This window comes from Oryza glaberrima, chromosome 5, assembly GCF_000147395.1.
Source record: "Oryza glaberrima chromosome 5, OglaRS2, whole genome shotgun sequence".
Lineage (NCBI taxonomy): Eukaryota > Viridiplantae > Streptophyta > Magnoliopsida > Poales > Poaceae > Oryza > Oryza glaberrima.
The window spans coordinates 13,841,769-13,855,088 of record NC_068330.1 but is presented as its reverse complement, the minus strand read 5'-3'; the positions used below and the strand labels follow the sequence as shown (position 1 = coordinate 13,855,088).

At 38.6% G+C, this 13,320-nt stretch overlaps 1 protein-coding gene across 1 annotated transcript; it reads right to left on the bottom strand.

Moving 5' to 3' along the window:
• Positions 1-625: 625 nt before the first annotated feature.
• LOC127773534 (N-terminal acetyltransferase B complex auxiliary subunit NAA25) lies at positions 626-12,545 on the bottom strand. The gene is made up of 19 exons (XM_052299634.1): positions 12,369-12,545; positions 10,867-11,023; positions 10,664-10,782; positions 10,500-10,574; positions 9,828-9,921; positions 9,619-9,737; positions 8,958-9,028; positions 7,959-8,106; positions 7,689-7,864; positions 6,477-6,676; positions 6,225-6,355; positions 5,638-5,714; positions 5,133-5,207; positions 4,374-4,566; positions 4,159-4,278; positions 3,700-3,838; positions 3,494-3,540; positions 1,743-2,003; positions 626-1,461 (listed from the first exon to the last, which is right to left on the bottom strand). The coding sequence occupies exons 1-19, from the start codon at positions 12,513-12,515 to the stop codon at positions 760-762; spliced, it is 3,051 nt and encodes a 1,016-aa protein (XP_052155594.1). The 5' UTR covers positions 12,516-12,545; the 3' UTR covers positions 626-759.
• Positions 12,546-13,320: the final 775 nt, after the last annotated feature.

Here is a 13,320-nt window from a genome sequence, read left to right as displayed (position 1 = left end):
ACATGGATGGATGGATGGGCTTTGCTCGAGTAGCCTACGACGGCCTAGCAACGAAAAGCAAAGCACACACCATTGAGCACTTCAGCCGCATGCCCCTCATTGTCTTTGCCCGGTTGCCCGCCCCCCCCCCCCCCCCCCCCCCCCAAGTGCGCTGCGGCTGCACCACTCTTCCTTCCATTTGAGCTGCTTGCTTCTGCTGCACATTCCTGCACTACTGCTGGTAACCTGCAGTAAAATCTTCAAAAATTTGGTCAGACTGTAGGTATAGTGAATATGAATTCGCAGCACCAAAGCTATTCGAAGGTGAAAAAAGCCCCAACAAGAATGCCTAGATTTGTACTAGGTAGGTCCATTTGCCATATGCGTTGCCTGATGATCAATTCCAGGTCAAACAGACCTGCGTGAGCTACAAAGTCAGGGCATCGAATAATTCGGGCAAGCATGGTAAGATTACAAGTATAAAAGAATTGAAGGATGGACATCCTTCTTACGGCAACATAATAGCATAGGATGCCATCGGTAGATGCTTTCGTCGTTGCCAGTCCACATCTCGATGATTAAGCATTTTACTTCCAAAAGAATGCGTGACCAGCAATGGCAGTAAAAAATGGAGAAATGCAAAACAGAGGGGAGAAGCAGGGATCACTCCAGCAAAATCTCATAGAAACAAAGTAAAGAATGGACGGCGCAAAGCCAAACAGTTACACTCACAACATGTCACAACAATGGAACAAAATTCACGAGCAAAATTTTTCAATTTCAATGTAAGGCCGATGATAGAGAAGCCGATACTGAAGCAAGCAGCTTTAGTTTTGAATCGCATATTTTCTTTAACTCAACTAACAGCTCCTTCTCTGCTCCAACGATTCTTCTGACCACACCAGCAGAACTCCATGTTTCCAAAGATTGAGCAATCCGTTCGCCGAGTTCAGGGTTATGTCTTGCTGAATTCTCCTCCAAGATACAGGATATCTGTCCTGGCCCATCCTCATTACCTCCTTGCAAATATGACAACAAAATATCCAAAGCTTGCTCCTCCGGCCTCATCTGGTCAGATAACCAGGATTGAACACTGCGAAGTGTGTCGATCATGCACTGCACAGATCTTTGAATCGCCTGCAACCGAGGTACATTTGGTCGCTCCGATGGACCACCCTTCTTTTTCTTCTTTCCCTGTGGAGCCATCGACCTCACACAAGACTGAATAACCACGAGATGCCAAGAAATGGGTTCTGTAATCATCTGCACTAGGACTGGTATGTTATTGCCAGGAGAAGTTAGGATTCGGTTGGCATCAATCAGCTGCTCCTCTACGCAAATTTTTACCAAGCTATCCACAATTTGCCAGGAACTTGGGCTGCTCTCATCAGCTCTGGGGACTACCGATTCATTAGACCACAAGTTCCATGCATTGATAAATACAGCAAAGCTCATCCAACTGACTATATCAGGGGTAAAATCCTGCAAACGCACAGCTCTTGTCAGTTAAGTAGAGTTAAATAGGCTAAACATATAGACAAGTCACAAGTACTCTTGTTTCAAAGTAATAAGATTTCCTGGCATATTCATTCTAAAAATTGCTACCACAATTAATCCAGTGTACAAATGCAGAAATTATCGAAAGAAATACTGCAAAAGTGCAGATATAATGGTAGAAAAAGAACTTTGAGAAGTGAAGTTAAATGAAGGTAGATGGTAGGAAAGCTATAAGGCAAAAACATATATAACCAGTTGAATTGTACCTTGACAGACTTCTTGCCAGATGACATACCCAGAATCACACTAAGGGCATCATCAATGGAATATCCAATACTCCTAGCATATTTCAAAAGTAATGGTTTCATCTCTGTGGCATCAGTATCCAAACCAGATCCATTGAGTTGAGTCTCCCTGAGGGAAGATGCACAACCATGCATCGAAAGATAAACAAGACGAGGAAGAAGAGCTTTTCTCTCAGCATATTTTATCTTTGAGTCATCCTTCTCAGTAGATTTGTGTTCACACTGCAAATAACCAGTTATTTTAGAGCAGGATAAAAAAAAGTTGGTAGATTTAGTAATAGCAGGTTTCATCAGTTAGATATGGTATGTCAGTGATAGTTCTTCCTTTCAGCTTCATATATTTGTTCTCTTTACCACACAAGAGGCTTCTTGTATAAGTTTTATTCTTGTACACAAGCGTATATCTGCGTTTATGCAGAATTGATAGAAAACCTAATCAATTAGCTATGAAATTTAACATATAAGTAATAAATATGTACATTGAAAAGTATATTTTCATATAACCTCTAGCTTTTGCATTTAAAATTGGTTTCAGTATTCAGCTTCCTGGTATGAAATGACAATTAGCAATTTTCCTCAAAAAATTTTCCCTGGCAATAATTCCCAACGAGTGGCAAATAAAACAACCATTTTACAATGGGGCTCACCAACTTATCCCATGCAGACTAGTACTAATTCCTAAACTTTTAACACGCTGCCATAATGCTTTAGTAATGTTAAGTGAATTTATAGTGATAATGTCATGTACCCAATTTATATCTGAATATGATAGCAAAATGGGTAAACATGTGGATTCGGTTGTCAAGGAGTAGCATCACTCTGAGTAAGCACGAGGGTGAAGATAAAGATAAGAATGTCCAGATATGATGTAGCATCAGAGGGACACAGAAAAGGAGAGACTTCGGCTGCAATGGACATGAGTAAGAAACACATGAAGAGGAAGTGAGGAACAACTTCAGAGAAGGTTATTTGTTGCTTGCTGGAAGCCTGGAACTTAATGATAAAAGAGTCCCTACCAAGATGAGCAACGGAGTACTAAATAAAAAACTAACAAAACAAAACTCATATGGAACTATATTAGTGAATAACCAGCTATGAGATAATCTAACGGATGCTGCACCCAATGCCTTATTCTGCTGGTTCAGTGCTCTGCCCTGACCATACACCGGCGGCAGCCAACTGGCACCATGACACTATGACAGACATATAGATGATGAGTACCTAAAGGTGAATTGATCCGCAGTCCACAGTTTCTTACGATACAAATTCACCACAATGTAAATACAAATGTGTTTCTTAAAGCATCACAAAAGTGCATAGAATATCTACTTAGCAGTTACTCCCTCCGTTTCACAATGTAAGTCATTCTAGCATTTCCCACATTCATATTGATGTTAATGACATTTCATTAACATCAATATGAATGTGGGAAATGCTAGAATGACTTGCATTGTGAAATGGAGGGAGTACATAACTTTGAATTTTTGGAGGACACTAAATTAACAAAATAAACAAATTTATATCCTGTCATCAAAAAATATACCATGTCATTTCTGTTCACTTGTTTCACTGTCCACGTGGTTTAAATGAAAAAAAAAAAGGTTGTCTACAAGTAAAATTTAGTTAAAAAGACCTTCCTACATCATACTATCATAGTGAAAGTTAAATGATACTTGAGCTTGCATAAATGAACTTGTATGAATGAGGCATACCGCTTTGGCTCTAAAGCATGCAGGTGTAGAACCTTCATCAAATGGTTCTGGAAAATGAAACAATAGTAAGCATTTTTGCACTTGTAATGTCTCTGAGATAAACACATGAATGAACAGAAAAAACAAACAGCCAACAAGTGCTGCAATCATTCAGGAGGATGCTGTTAAACAAAAGATACTCACAAATAGTAGGAGAAACCAATTACCTGACAGAAAATTAACACTTGTTGTTGGTGTCCACCAAGGGCGTGCCTGAAGATCTTCGTTAAAAGTAAAGCGTTTCACGTTGTCTTCGTTTGATAGTTCAACCAACCTTGCCCCATGGTTCACATTTTCAAGAATAGACTGCAATTAGGAAGGGGCAGCAAAACCAAAATTGTTAAGGACTCTATGGATTACAAAACCACTAGGTATTCACAGAATCATTGTATAATGGCACTAATCGACACAAAAGAAATACTATCCTAACAGCAGCATATCCAGTTTAACTTACAAGAAAATAGTTAGCAGTTTTCAAACCAGTATGTTGAGAATGGTTACAAGCTCATGGAAATTAGATATATTTCTTTTAAGCATAAAAAAGATGCATCAGTAACTTTACCAAAAAAAATAAAAATAAAACAAACCCCTAAACTGTGTTTTGAATCTGACAAGCCATGACTAACCTCCACTTCATCAAGAGACTCAGCCTTCTGCTTCAGACTCAATATTATGGAATCAGATCTTACAGAAAGATACTGCATGGAGTGTTGCAGGCGTTCTTTGAACTGAACAAATTCAATTACCTGAGCAATATAGCACAAATAGCAAAAATTAGACCAAGGCCCTCCTGGGAGAATATCGACACAACAATTCTAGGGAAAAGTATTTGGTAGCTTGCCTTTGAGTAAGTACGGTGTCTATATGCAAGACAGGTAAGATCAGCAGATTCTTTCAAATGATCATCCATAAATTTTAGATAGTCCTTAACAAGATCAGCAGTTTGCTGCAGTAAAGGTGAATTCAACATCTGTGGCAGGATGTGATGCAACGCAGATTCAAGAAGAATGTTTTTCACCTCCAGGGTTACATACCTACATGCAAGAACAGAATTTTAGAATAGGAAGGATATATTCTGATCTCCGTGGATAACCACAAGGAAAACCACCAGGAACATCAATCCAAAGAAATAATTAGCAGAGTAAGCACTAAGTTTTTTTTTTCTGAGTATGCCTGTATGTGAAGATCATGGTATGCAAGAAATGAAAGAATTGTGCCATGAGAGAAACAAATCTAGGGAAAACATTCCAGAATTGGACACAAAAAATATTCCAGAATTAAACAGATGAATTAATACAAGAGTAGTTTTCACAAAACTGCAGATAATTTGACAAAAGTACAGATTGCATAGTATTGATATTTTGTGATAAAGTTGCGCTAAATTTGTAGAACTGCGATAGTGTGGCTTGAATCTATATATTGTGATAAATTCAGCACTAAATTTGTAGTTCTGTGATCCAGGGACTTAAATATTTAGTTTTGTGATAGTGTTGAAAAAATATCTGCAGTTTTGTGAAATGTACTCTATTAACAACCTATAACGTATGAAAGGAACTAACTAGAAAGAGTAAACAAAGCAGCATACAAGGAAAAGAATTACCATCGATGTGCTAATGGAAGTGCTCCTAGGTAAGAGTAGAGATGCACCAGCATAACTTTGTATTGCCAGACATACCTGCGCGGATCAAATACAATTAACATTCAGTACCCAGTTAAATAACACAAACAATCATGTATTTTCTTTAGCGTCCAGATATTATATTACCAAAGGCAAACTTTGCATAGCTAATCCCAGTGACAGTATTAAACTTGAAATACAGTAAATGGGATAATAGAGCTTGTGGCTTCTAGATAAATAAGCAATATAAGATCTACCTTTAGAACTTGTTACAGAAATTACAACTGGAAAGAAACATCTTGATGCTTCTAATTGACTATATTTTTACCTGACTTGGTAGCATAATTGAATGCTTCGCGAAAGATAACTATGTGAGTGATACCAAATAAAACTAATACAGAATTGAGGTACACAAGATAATCATTGACAATGCAACTTCTGTTCTCAAGTTCCAGAAGAAAATAGATGTGTATAAGAGCAGACTTACTTGCGAACAGTCAATCCAAACTCTAGCACCAGAATTGCTTCAATTAAGTATCCTAAGTTCCTTGTACGCCAGAATAGCTGTTCCAAGATATTGCCATTGTACTTTATTGTAATATCAAATGGAAAAGACTATTAAAGCAAGGATTCTTCTAGCAGTTTGATATAATTAAAATAACATAACACACTACTTTGAATAGAAGGATGCACTTTCAAGCAGATAATAGGTAACAAATATGAGATGGATTCAATATTATACTTATTCAAGTAGAGTAATCAGAGAAGTGAAAAATACGGACATTAAATACTATGTCGTTTATGATAGCATACGGACATTAAATACTTTTCTTTAACAAAGGAAGAAACGCCAGATACAACATTAATATACTGCAGTATTGAACAACCTACTTGAGGAAGATTTTTTTATAACTTATTAGTAACTTGGACTTTAATATAAATGTATGATCAAACACTATATTTATAAAGGGCTCTATCCCAATCATAAGTTGGACACCATGTTACATAGACTCGAAGAAAGCTTAAAGTACTCGACTTCTCTCATGCTAGTAATAACCAGCTAATGTTACACACCTGCACAAGAATACTGCTGGCCATACATAGCAATTCTTCACCATGCATGCTTTCTTGAGGATCAAGGTCTCTTGAGAGAGGCAAGTTTTTATAAAATGCCTCAACCATTCCTTTTGCAATGTGCTGGAGTTCTGGATTGTTAAATAAACTTGAAGGTGTGAGAAACTGAGAAAAAAATCAAATAGTGCATACATTTTTCAATAAAATTTAAAAACAGAAACACAGTAAAGTGATATTTTGACGAAGGTGGACCTGTAGTTGATTTTGAGAAAAAGGTTCCCAGGAGTTCTTGAACCTTAAAAGTGGTTATTGCCAAACCCAGTCCTTTTACTGAAAGTGATGATGCATCAAAAGATCTGGAGATTGTATCTAACAATTCAGTTGTTTCATCACTTGATAGCATGTGGAGGTATATCTCAACATCTGATGCTGCACAAGACAAATGACCAAATCTGCAAGAACCAAAGATAATAAGTTGCAAGTATACTACTGATTAGAAATAAATGTGAAAACATCCAAGAAATATCTCTTAATATTCAGTATGTAGATAGGTATGGGGCACTACACGGTAGACATAATAAGTACATAAAAAGCAGTATCACCCACAGTTAATAAACCCAGATTAGCTGTTGAGCCATTGATGACGCCAACTCACCGATTTGGTGGGCCAACCAGCAGTTTTAACAGTTAGACTGGCAGTTCATATAGTTAAGTAGAGTCAAACAATTACCATTATGACAGTTTGTTGGGACAGCCAACAATGAGGTCTGGTATTTGAGTTCCTTTGAACTCATATTTTGCACCAGTTTTAACTTGACTGAGTCTCACCCAGTTTCACTAGTTTGGTTTCTTTTTTGGTGGGTTTCCTGAAACCAATCATATTAACCCATTTTCAACTGTTCGAGTACAGGCATCATGGCATAGGAACTAGCTCTTGTGCTGTTTTTTTTTTCAACCTGCCAGTCCAGTCTGGTTTTAACAACTAGCGGTATCATATAATCCCCCTTAACCCACCCACCCACTCCCAAAAAAATGGTAGTGCATAAGTATATGCGCAAAGTAGCTTTATTGTGCTCATGTTTACTGTCAACCGTTCATTGAATCGTTATAGAGATGAAGCAAGGAAATGATGGAAATGATTTAATTGCAAATTACTTTGTTATAATATAGTTACACTGTTACTGAACTGGAGAAAGGGTCAGGGCTCATACAGAAAAAAGGAATACATAATGTCTTGCACCTAAGAATGCAGTATAGGCTACTTTTTTTTTCACATATTTCTATCTGTCCAACCCACTATTCGTCTACAGCAATGTATTCACAACATATTAGAGATAGGTTCACAGGCCAGTATGATTATTCAAACTAAAAGCCTGTGATTTCCAACATGCTTGGACATGATATACACTGTAATGAGATTCAGAACACCCAAAAAAAAAACAAAGTAGATGCAGTTAGACATACCTGTGAAAGTAATTTATCAAAGCTTCAATGAATTTTCTATCAGTTGGGTTTCCACTTCGGCACCGTTGCCGTTCAATTTCAATACTGGCTAAATGAGGTCCTCTGACACAGTCGCTGGTGTCATTAACCTGTAGCTTTTGCACGAATGACAATGCACTTGCAAGGCGAGACTCTACCTGCATAAAAGTGATTTCAGTAAATAACATGCATGTTATCACTAACATAAGTAATATATACTAAAAGAAACTTATTATTAAGTGTAGCAAGTACCAGCTCGTCGCTTAAAGAAGTCTTAAGGGCCAGAGCAGAATCTACAGGTAATGAAGAAGGGTGTTCACTTGTCCTTGATTTAGGCAAGTTCACATCATGCTCCAGCAAGCAGCCTAAATAATGGAGAAAGGACTCCCAGTCATCAGGACTGCCCAGTCAAAGAAAGAGAGGACAATTATCAAAAACTAATCACAAGAGCAATTTTCCATAGTTTGATTAACACAGGTGAAATATGCTTAAATAAATTGAGGAATGAGGAACAAATCTCTACTATTATAAAACTTGAAGATGTTTTTTGCTGGTACTTCGGTACGTCATCCGTGTATGAGTCAGTTTTTAAGTTTGTTCGATTTTGGAAATACAAATCTGTATTTGAGTCGGGTTTTCAGTTCGTTCGCTTTTGGAAATACAGGAGTTGTATAAGATATCTCTTTAAAATACTCACATGCTAACTTGAGATGGTCACCCTAATTGCAGCTCGTGATTTTCTAGAAAAATATATATCCAAGCGAATTCCAATAGTGAATTTCACCTTAACTAAACAGTATAACAATAACAAGGTTAAAATAACCTTCGCCCATTGCAACGCACGGGCATTTTTTCTAGTAAAACATATATTGAAGTGATCAGGCTCTAAAGCTCTGAGGGGCTAGTGTACAAAAACAAAGTTTACCATTTTTAAAGGAAAAAAGGCAGCAGTAGATCGAAAGACTCTGATGATATAAATGAAATTGTGTAAACCCCTACATAAGAATTTCTACGGTGAGCTTGCAGGACACCAATATATTATGCATATCGAAACATGTACTTATGAACCAAATAGTTGATACTTGGTAAAGTGCATCTCAACAAGTGTTTGTGGGTAGAACCTGAGATACATATATTACTACAATTCACAGAACATATTTATTGATTGACTATGATTAAGCAACAATGCATGGCCAATCAAAAGAACTAGAGTAAATGAAAATTGTACAAAGCCAATTATGGAAACATTACCAAGATTCAAGGATCTTTTGATATATCTCGGAAGCAGCAGTGTATTTGCATGCTTGAGCAAGAAGCCGTCCCTGTCAACTTGAAGTCAGGTAATAATGTAAGTGGGTAGGAAGGGAAAAAACAAAGGATTGTAATTTGAAGTTGTATTTTCTACACAAGCAAATGAATGTGCTGGAGATATAGCTGACTTGGCCAAATAGTACTTTTTCTGGAAATCAACACTCAACAACGCAAACAAAAGGGATAATTATTTGCTAAAAACACATTTTAATGAACAGCTTTAACCCCATGTTCAATGTAGTTATCCTTTATCAAGAAATAAATAGACCGTACATTCTCCATGCAAGCAGAGCAGTAAGCTGCACATGATCAGTTCTAAAAACCACTTTTTTTATTAGTTGCTTTAACAGTTTAACTTCATGTTCATGATAACTTTATGTAGATTTTTAGCACATGAAGAGCAGTGAGCAAGCTAAGGATTCAATTCAGATATTACTATGACATAAATGCAGAATTCAGTCATGAACTACAATGACTTGCAATTTCTAGATGTTCTAATATACAATTATATAACAGAATTTTGAATTTGGAAAGGCATATGTAATGAACTACTTAACATTAATATGTATTTCAGATATGTACAAGAACAAAAGTAAGTTACCTGCAGACGAAGCTTGTCCTCCTCCCTTCCCATAAGAGACCCCAAGTCTCCAGAAAGAACTTCCAAAGCAGCATCATATTTTGACTGCTGTTCCAGAATTGAAATATAGAGTGCCAGTGCTGCATGAAGTTCAAATTACGTCAAAAGAGAGCATTTATGCATGCAAAAAAAAAATGGTGAACGCAGCACTTCAGATAAATATAAAATACCTTCTGGCTCATGTAAACTATGAGAAGTTATGTGTTTTTTAAGCAACGCTTCAGCCAGTGGTAATAACTTCTCACCTCCAATGCTAAAGTGTACCTGTCATGGGCAAAAGGATAAGTTACTTGCACAATAACACATAAAGAAGATTAATGAAGATAATCCTGGTCAATAATACAGCAGACGCATTCTCGATGGACTTGTTCAAGCTAGTAGCTACGGGCCTACGGCATTGCAAGTACTGCTACTAGATTTCTAATTCAATGTCTTTTTCAATGAATAGCAAGGGTCATGGCAGGGATAAGTTAGTACCAAGGTGCTAAACATGTTCAAGAATTGTCATCTCTATACTTCTGGTAGTGTAAATTGTAATGCACCAGATGAAAAACTCCCTCTCCCTCTCCATCTCTCCCTATTTCTGTCCTGCACAAATAGCCATCTCCACTCCCTCTATACTCCCTCTCACCTGCCCTGAAGAGCATCTCCTTGGCGGCTTGGGCCATGCATCTAGAACAATCATTTTACCCGTATATTCAAGGAAATTATTGTTTCTACCTAGAGTGTTCCCTTTTTTTCCGTAATAAAAAGCATAGCAGTGTCTTTATACAGTACTGGATCTATAAATGCAGATGCAGATCTCATCATTAGTCGAGATATAACAAACTACAATGTCCCACCTGCAGTTGAATACTGCAAATAGCCCAGAGCAAAAACCTTTCTTCTCCAACGGTTTTGTACATTTTTATTGCTGTCTGCAGAAGATACAAAACAGGGTGGTCAAGAATTGAACAAGAAAGCACAAAAGAAAATTAACAAACTAGCAGGAAAAATATCATCATACCTGTTGCTGCTTCACATATGAGTACTCTCTGACATAGCAATTAAAAAGGCCCATCATTAACTCCAAGTTATTGGGGTACTTTGTACAAGCATACTCATAGCATGAAGTAGCAAGATCCACTGGTACAAACATATGCATAAATAATTCAGGGAAAAAAATAAGATGCTAAGGAGATATAATCAAAAGACCAAGTGCAAACGTACATCGCTCAAGCCTTTGAAATACTATCTGCAGGGTGCTAAGAGTGAGATCATCAAAATGAAAGATGTTGTCAGAATACAACTGCTCCTTGGCATTCAAACACACACTGAGTGCTTCATCAGGCTTTCCCATCCTTTCCAAAATAAGACCCTTGAGAGCCTGAAATGAGATAATTCAAAAGTACAGTTAAATCGCATTCTCTATACAGCGAGCATAAAATCCTGTAAAAAGCCTGAGCTAATCCCTTGGGCCAAAAGCATAGCAACAAAAGAAGACAGGTTTTCATATCAGATCTATAACAGTCACGAAGGGAACAAATCAATGGCACTTACATTAGGCACATAAACCAAATAGATAATGTGTCAGTTTCTCAGCATCCAAAGTGAATCAAGAATTTATAGTGTCAGAATAAAAATACATTCAATGCCTGATTATACATCTCTGAATTATCAAAACAATGCATTAACTTTTTGCCACAAATCAAAAGCTAACACCTTGCCGACTGCTAGGAATAGGCCATTTGCTTTGAAATTGTGATAAAATTTCAGTTTGCTGCTAGGCTCGGCTTGAAAATGATGAAATAAACCAAATTCAAGCCCAAATACCTGCTGTCTGGTATTTATGAATTAATCCAAATATGAAATCTCTGCCATTTGGGATATTAAATCTGCCTTACTAGTCACTAGAAATAACCTGTTTGTTATTTCCTACAAGATAATTAATAACATCTCCAAAGAAAATATTAACTCTGCTTGTCCTAACAGTACTCTGCTGCTCCCTGCCCCTCTAGCCTGCACCGTCCTGGTTTCATGTCAAGTTCATCTCATGTTCCTTCCAATGGTCATGAACCTTTTTAACCACGTATCCTAACTTCGTAACCAAATGAATTATTACTCCAGTCCTAGCCTATCATATCCTTTCATCACCTTGTAAGCAGCAACCTGGTTGAAAAAAAGTGATAGCGAACTTCCTACCAAGAAAGGGGTTGAAGACCTTGTGGCAATGCAATTTGGATCAAGGATTAATGTGAGCTACTATGGCTTCAAAAATGCCAGTGGTTTCTTCAGTTGATCCAAACTGTTTGTTTCATAGGACTGCTCACATGCTCCTGCTATTGGATTTTCGTCCCAACCAGACACTAATGCAATCAAATATGAACTACACAGCTACTTCCAAATTGTAATGTAGGCAAAATGAGAACATAAGTCCTTACAAGCAGTTAAAAACTAGTTCAAGCAAGTTGGTCAACTAGCCATAAATCAGATGCAATGCAAAACTAATCATCCAGCTTACTATCTCTAAAACTAGTAAGGTATCCATTGATCCAAAAAAAACACTCCGATAAACCATCTAAGCACAAACCAGGCGCGGCGACAGTGACCGCGGCTGCTGATTAAACAACCACCGACCTAGCCCATTGGCGCGCCAGATTCATCAAAACCGCAACCAAAGCTACTCCAGAAACAAACCGAGCGAGGGAGGGGGAGGGTAGAGGTCCACTCACGAGGACGTAAGGGGAGGTCGGGTGCTTGGCGAGGAGCGCGGTGCAGAGCTTGAGCGCAGCCTTGTACTGGCGCGAGTCGACGGCGTCCCAGATCGGCCGCACCCGCCTCTCCGGGATGCCCCCGGCGAGCCCGAACTTGCTTGCCATCCCCCCACCCCCCGCCGGCCCGGCCACCCACCACCCCTCGCGATCTAGGGTTAGGGTTTCTGGCGGCGGCGCGTTCCGCGGCGGTGATGGGAAGGGAAGGGAGGGGGAGAGAAAGGGAGAGAGACGCCGCAGCGGCGGAAGCGAAAGGAGGAGGGTTTATCGTGTCGCGGGCTCGGGGCGAGGCGCGCGTCAGAGCCACCTGGCCACCTGGACACCGGTCCGAGGAAGCGACGTGGGAGCATCTGGGCCGTCGGATGGGAGACGTACGGCTGGTAGGCCACGCGAGGGGAGGAGGGTGACGTAAGCCCGTAACCCTATGGTTGGGGGGACGGTGAGGTGGTGACCGTTGGTTTCCGGATGGGCGGTCTGGATGTAGGAAAAGGACGTGGACTAAACCGGATAAGCTGGTGAGGATGTGAGGGCCCACCTGGCAGTGAAACCGTAAGGGATCAGCCGCCAGCCGGAAAGGTTGACATTGGCTTTGCTATGTTGTAAGTGCACAGCTGCTCAACTAGTCAACCTTTGCAAGTAGACACAAAAATCAAGGAAAAATAGAAGATCTTTTGGAATTGTTACTTGTTTACCATTTTTAATGGTTGATTATGTCTCACCTTCTATAATCATTATATATGAAATTTCTACAATGAAAAATTTAGTTAGATATCAACGACTATAAAATCAGTGCTCAAAATATATTAGACATTAGACTACTGATGAATGATATCACTAAGACATTTAGTTGTAAATGAACAGTTGATAATCAATACAAATATATATGGAAGCAAAACATATCACAGATATGATA

What these genes read in the sequence shown, in the direction of transcription:
- LOC127773534 (XM_052299634.1), bottom strand. Translation starts at nt 12,515, where the DNA reads ATGGCAAGCAAGTTCGGGCTCGCCGGGGGCATCCCGGAGAGGCGGGTG. An exon ending in TTGATAAATTACTTTCACAG is followed by an intron (nt 6,677 to 7,688) that starts GTATGTCTAACT and finishes TGGTTCTTGCAG; the next exon opens with ATTTGGTCATTTGTCTTGTG. An exon ending in CATGCTTTAGAGCCAAAGCG is followed by an intron (nt 2,004 to 3,493) that starts GTATGCCTCATT and finishes GGTTATTTGCAG; the next exon opens with TGTGAACACAAATCTACTGA.